The sequence below is a fragment of the Pungitius pungitius genome, chromosome 6 (assembly GCF_949316345.1).
Source record: "Pungitius pungitius chromosome 6, fPunPun2.1, whole genome shotgun sequence".
Lineage (NCBI taxonomy): Eukaryota > Metazoa > Chordata > Actinopteri > Perciformes > Gasterosteidae > Pungitius > Pungitius pungitius.
Genome location: NC_084905.1, coordinates 3,977,161 through 3,983,772, shown reverse-complemented (window position 1 = coordinate 3,983,772; position 6,612 = coordinate 3,977,161). Strand labels below are relative to the sequence as shown.

Genomic DNA, 6,612 nt, shown 5'->3' with positions numbered 1-6,612 from the left:
TCAGTGTTTTTGTTTCCATGCTTCCACTTGGAATAACAGTTTGCATGTTGTCATATACGTATGCAAACAGGTATCTAAAATGATTTGAACGACTTAAGAATAAACTATGCTTAAAAGCGTTTTTTGTTCATAAAAATGTAAGCCTAACATGTAGTCCCCGTCCATGCCCACTTGAATAGTATTGGACTGTATTTAATTTAAATATTGGTGCCAATCGGAAAAGACACATGCAAGACCAAACAAGATGCAAATAGGTTTTGTTATCTTAATCACGACATTATTATTGAATATACAGTATATATATATATATACACACAAAAAGGTATAGATATATAAACCTTTTGTACATTCAGTAGTGTCTGGACCACCGCGTCCAGCTTTCAAAAGTGTGCTTCGCACCTCGGCCCAGTTCCAAGCGCCGCTAATGTGAATTGACGTAGGCTTTTTGGCCCATGCGCTCTGCCGTAGTAGGAAAGATGGCGACCGTAGCACTGGTTAGCCGTCCTGCGAGTGTCCTTCCCAAGATTTCAAGTGAGTAATGTCAAAATGGAAGGCTTGTGGTGCTTGCATTGACATTTGGGAGTATATTGTTGTTATATTACATATTAACACGTAGTCCATGCCAACCCGGTCTCACAGTTAGATCACACAGTCGGTTCCAGTGACCTTGCTAACCGGCTCGGGCTAAAGGGCTTTAGCTTGCTAGTAGCTGACATTTAGATTTTTGGATTACTTTAATATGAATGTCTAACGTTACGTGACTACAACAAACCTGCATTGCCTTGTTTGTTAATGAAATAATGGTTAGTTAAGTTAGGCTGAGTTATAGCCATCTGTATGCACGGTGGCCTAACGTTAACGTTGCGTCTGTCATGTTTGCTCACTTGTTATTATTACTTTATTTACCTTAACGTCACGAGGTGTTTTTTACCTTTAAAATATCAATAGCGCTTTATATGTTGTGTTACAGTTGGGATTTTTTTAAGTAAAGTGTCTTCACAAGTGTTAAGAGTTAGTTATATTTTTTCATCAGGTCTTTTTCTGTAGTACTCAACGCAGTCTGAGGCTCCTCATGAATTTTAGTTAGGAAGCTTGCAGCCTTTTAACAAACCTTCTTGCTAATTTGCGTGTTTTCTGGCCAGTGCATACAATAGTATCCCATTGCGTCACTTTCATTTGTAATAATGTTTTACAGTTAATTTCAAGTATGTTTGCAGAAAGTGAAACAAAGAGGAAAAAAGCCAGAACGTGAAAAGATTCATTGCAATTTTGAATGCCGGGATTGTAGAAAGTGGCCGTTGGTTGACCACTTTGACTCAGTCAGGTACAGATGTGTTATGGCACTCATTCTCCAACTGCATTTATCTTTTCCTAAATGCAGGTGCATCTTGAACGCTGGAGTCCTTTATAGACAGACACACCTGTACCCGGGTCCACTCCACTCTTTGTATCGGTGCATGCCGCTGAGTCACAGTAGTCTACCACCGGCCACTTCTGGATCTCTGTTTGATGATTCAACTATGTACTTAGTAATGTTGTTGAACTATATTGTTTCGAATTGCAATATCTTTTCCCTAGTCCCTATTAATATGATTGGGATATGTGGGGCGATGGGAGCCGCAAGGTTGGCGGTTCAAATCCGTGTCCCTGAGCAAGACACCTAACCCCTAATTGCTCCCCAGGCAAAATGTAAAGCATGGGTTATAATGCAATACAAGTTGCTTTGGATAAAAGCGTCAGCTAAATGACATGTAATTATTGATATAATGGATATTAGGAGCACTGCTAACCTCTATGATGTGGATTGAACGCTGTCCCTTTGCTCTCAATAGGTAGCTGCTCCCCTGCTGTGCTTTCAGCTGCCTGCGTCACCAAAGTCCAGCAGAGGAAGCTACACCATGCTGTCGTCCCCAAAGGTAAAGGAGGGCGCTCCTCCTCCAGTGGAATAGCGGCAACAGTGTTTGGTGCTACAGGCTTTCTGGGTCGATACGTGGTCAACAGGCTGGGTGAGTTGAAAAATATTGTTTAAATAATGACTGATGTCTATATTTTATTGTATATGTCTATACAATCTTGTGTATTTTGAGCATATCATGACGTGCCCAATATCTCATTTAAGATCTCATCTCAGCGCTATTAGGATAAATAAAAATAAAAAATGTAAATTACCATGTCGAACATTTAAATATAAACTGTCAGAATTGAGTTATTGTGATTTATTTGAGATAGAAAAAATACAAAAGCATGTGTAACAGATCATACACAAATACATATACAAACATGTTGAGGCCTGGCTTAATGGGAACCTAATGGACTCTTCTTTGGAATGAAACCAATAACAACATAAAAGTGTAAATTGCGTTTTAATACTATACTCTCTGCTCCAGCGATAACGACAACAACAACCGGAACTTCCTGACTTTTCTAGCTCGTCCCAAAACTCGGGAAAACCGCCTCCCCCAATCGCTGGCCCACCCGATTGGCCAGAGTGAGGAGAATGATGTGACCTGACATAACGCACACAAAGCAGTGTCGCTACAACATTATATTACCAGGAATAAGAATTTGAATTAGAAGTTAGTTTATATGTTAAGTGGGCTTAATGGGGAAATTTACCCTGTATATTTTAATGTTTCCAATTTTTAAGAAGCTCCTAATATGAAGTGGTTTGAATGTTATTCAATATAACTGTAGAAATTAATAGAACCTGCTTTGCCAAAATGAGGATCATGTTCAGAGAACGACGCAAAGACGTGATTGTCTGTTTATTAACTGATGACTTGCAGGTCGCATCGGCTCTCAGGTTGTTATCCCTCACCGTTGTGATCAGTATGACGTCATGTACTTGAGGCCCATGGGGGATCTTGGACAGATCATTTTCATGGTAAGAAACACACACACACACACACACACACACACACACACACACACACACACACACAGGTGTCTTGAAGAAATCTTGCCAATCTTTGATGGTGAATTCTTTGATTTGCATGTACTCACTTAGAGGAATGATACATTTAAAGTCTTGAGTGAAATGAAAAGGCGTTGTCTCTGCCCTCTCACAGGATTGGGATGCGAGGAACAAAGACTCCATCAAACGGGCCTTGGAAAACTCTAATGTTGTCATCAACCTTGTCGGCAGAGAGTGGGAAACGAGGTATGTGTAGGCTGCAAAGACGTCCTGCCCGGTGTCTGGTTTATGGCCAATGTTGTCCACTTGGCGGAGGACAGAAAATTCAGACTTCGATATTATACCTGGCAGAATATTTTGATACTTGATACTTTTCGATACCATACTACAAATAAGATACTGGAATATTTATCTATGATAGTAATAAATAAAACATCTGTAAGGTTCCCTTTTTAGCAGCTTGTTCCTGCTCAGCTTTTTGAACACTTAACAAATGGCATTCATATTAGTTTTAGATTTTAATGAAAATGACATGGTAAAAAACATTGATTATACACAGCTATGTAGACCTAATGTCCGTATCTTTATGACTATATAGTTATTTACATAAGTATGAATGACATAATTTTACAGATGTGTTTGAGGTGGAAAAAAAACGAAAGCTATGTGGGTTGGGTACATTAAAGATAGACACATAATTAAAGGCCAATTTCTCCCCTTTATTGAAAAACGACAATGAAAATTGCATCTAGTGTGTATTATTTTGTACAAGTTTGTGTGCATTCTGACCTCATGATCACATAGGCCCACATAAGTGAAATTGTAGGTCATTTTGCATGTTTATATTTCTGCTGGACTATTCAGTAACTTATTTGCTGTCTTGCTTTGTCTGGTGTTGCACTTGCTTGATGTTTTAACTGTTAGGAAAGTTGTTGTCAAACTAGCCAACACCGCTACAGGCTGCCATCTCTCACGGTTTCCCCGCGTGACAGACACGCTTCTGCGTCTCACGCTAAAAACACAATCCGCGCTGCTTCATCTGCAACCTCACCTACAGTAAATGGCGCATCTGTTTGTCATAAACAAAGTAAGGAGATTTCAACGGGTTTCACTAAGTTTAGCCGCTAGCAAGACGTCTCGTTAGCGATGTTAGCAGCTGGTTATAACACGGACATTGATGCTACTATTAAGTGCTCTCGCGTGGGCTTCTTTGAAAGCTACATGCGCGAATAGTCGCAGATGCGCCAGCATGAGGTCATGTCTCCCTGAGATGACTCTGAGTGACAGCTGCCTGTTGCATGTGAGCTGGTAGCCCCGCCCACCCAGTCAATGCGTGCAGGCAGCGGAACACTGAGTGGGCTTTTTTAATAAAGTACCGTTACTAAAAATAGTCAGAACCGTACCGTATTAAACGTACGGGTACCGCGGTACCTTTCTAGTACCAGTAACCCAACCCTAGGGAGGACACAGAGTGTCGGTTGCTGAATGGCCTTTTGAATTATAGGGGAGCATTCACATGCGAGTATTCCTCCTCTTTGAACAGCAACTACCTCTTCGACGATGTCTTCGTGACCATCCCTCAGCAGATTGCCAAGGCGGCCAGAGAGGCTGGCATCACAAAGTTCGTTCACGTGTCCCACCTCAACGCTGACATACGCAGCCAGTCCAAATACCTGAGGAACAAGGTGAAGGGCCGTTTTGGTTCATTCAAACTGGTGTATCTGTATACATGATCTTGATCGTTGTACTTTTTCCCACAGGCTGTAGGCGAAGCTGCAGTTAGAGACGAGTTTCCCGACGCCATCATCATGAAGCCGTCTGAGATGTTTGGCCGGGAGGACCGCTTCTTCAACTATTATGCCAGTAAGACGGTTGTTGGTGTGAGTGAAAGAGACCCTGAAAATTCAGTTGTTGATTATAATCGACTAGTGGGGCAACACATCAGATAGTGATTCGGTTTCTGTGATTTGCTTATGCGTCGAGTGGTCTTTCGTGGACGAAGCCTGCGAGCACAAGTGGAGCTGTTACTAAAACTATTGGACGACTTGTTTCACAGAATTAAAACGGTTCCCAGATAACCAGTGAAAATGTAATGTGTGGTTGTAATTCTCAGACATGCGCTGGTTTGGCAATGCTACTCCGCTCATATCCATGGGAAAGAAGACCGTGAAGCAGCCCGTTCATGTACGTTGGTTGTGAAGGGACGGCTGTTTTGCAAAATAATCGATGATCAAATGAGCCCAGCTAACCCGCCTGTTTGTTTCCTCAGGTGGTGGATGTGGCTAAGGCCATCATCAGTGCTGTCAGAGACCCTGATGCTAATGGCAAGACGTATGCATTAGTGGGGTATGTGTCCATCACTCAAAATTGTGTGCAAAAGAACGGAGCAAATACTGAAAGTGGATAGCAGTATTTCCATAAATCCCATAATATTTGTAGCAAGTAAAGTACATAATATTCTTCCAAAGTGCAAGAGTAACCCTTTTGAACAGTCTGCCTGAGCTGCTCAGAGTGTTGAAGATATTCTTTTTTTTATATCATTGTTTAATTGATGCCTTTTTTATTGCATGCTGTTTTACCAATACTGTGATTTTAAGTATATTACTTTGGTATCCTTTTTGAAATTGTAATCAAGTTATTTTTTAGTTTTATGTTGTTTTCATGGTCCACACATTCATGAAGTTGGATTATTATATGAATTTAGGTGTGAGAGGAAGGAAAGCTTGCAAGGATGAGACAAATGTGATATAGATGTATTTGTATAGAGATTTCGCTGATGCTCTCCTTCCTGAATTATTTCTTGTCCTGTTTTCTCTCGTCGTCCAGTCCCAACCGTTACCTCCTCCATGACCTGGTGGAGTACATCTATGCCGTGGCACACAGACCTTTTGTGCCCTACCCGTTGCCTCGCCCGCTCTATCAGTAAGATGATGTTTTTCAGCATTTTCAGAGAAAAGCCCTCTTGACTCGCGCATTCATTCATTTTCACCTCTATATCATAACATGTTAGCTTTATACATATGTGCTACATAAACGCATCATAGAAACATTGGCATAAAGCATTTGTTATGTGTAATTTGTATCTTTAATATCATCATGTGATGGCTTTTGTGTTTCTACTTTTCAGTCTTGCTGCTAGGTTTTTCGCAATGAGCCCATTTGAACCCTGGACAACCGCAGACAAAGTGGAGAGGGTAAGACGACCAGGACGGGTGAATGTATTGATGAACTGCTTTCACTCGCAGAAGTTCTCCAGCCATCACGCATTCTCTACCGTGCTTTTGTTTTTCCAGTTTCACGCAACAGACATGAAGTACCCAGGACTCCCCGGTCTGGAGGATCTTGGCATCACCCCCTCCACCGTCGAACAAAAGGCAATTGAGATTCTGCGTCGTCATCGCAGATTCCGTTACCTTGAAGCTGACCTGGATGAGACGAGGCCAGCCAAGACGGTCAATTACTAAACTACCAGCAACATTCGGGCAGTACCGCTGATTGTTTGGTCTTCAACCATATTCTGTAAATAAATAATAAAAATCCTCTAACCATTATCTGCTTTTTAGTCTTTTTATTAGATATGACTTTTTACCATTGACCGGGTTTGTACGATCATGAAAAACCTGGACATTTTAAAATGGGCATTTCCAGGTCTGGAAAAGTCATGGAAAAAACTCATATTAAAGAGGGGTTTGTGCTCT

The 6,612-nt window shown here is 41.2% G+C and overlaps 1 protein-coding gene across 1 annotated transcript; it reads left to right on the top strand.

Annotated features, from left to right (window-relative positions):
• Positions 1 to 380: 380 nt before the first annotated feature.
• On the top strand, positions 381 to 6,465 carry ndufa9a (NADH:ubiquinone oxidoreductase subunit A9a). Its single transcript, XM_037452427.2, has 11 exons — positions 381 to 531; positions 1,833 to 2,006; positions 2,787 to 2,884; positions 3,069 to 3,160; positions 4,458 to 4,599; positions 4,675 to 4,777; positions 5,028 to 5,098; positions 5,184 to 5,260; positions 5,741 to 5,836; positions 6,042 to 6,108; positions 6,208 to 6,465. The coding sequence occupies exons 1-11, from the start codon at positions 453 to 455 to the stop codon at positions 6,376 to 6,378; spliced, it is 1,170 nt and encodes a 389-aa protein (XP_037308324.2). The 5' UTR covers positions 381 to 452; the 3' UTR covers positions 6,379 to 6,465.
• The last annotated feature ends 147 nt before the right edge of the window (positions 6,466 to 6,612 follow it).

Excerpts from the sequence above, each read along its gene's own strand:
- ndufa9a (XM_037452427.2), top strand. The coding sequence starts at position 453 with ATGCGCTCTGCCGTAGTAGGAAAGATGGCGACCGTAGCACTGGTTAGC. Across the intron at positions 532-1,832 it reads TGTCCTTCCCAAGATTTCAA|GTAGCTGCTCCCCTGCTGTG; the intron begins GTGAGTAATGTC and ends TGCTCTCAATAG. Across the intron at positions 5,099-5,183 it reads CCGTGAAGCAGCCCGTTCAT|GTGGTGGATGTGGCTAAGGC; the intron begins GTACGTTGGTTG and ends TTGTTTCCTCAG.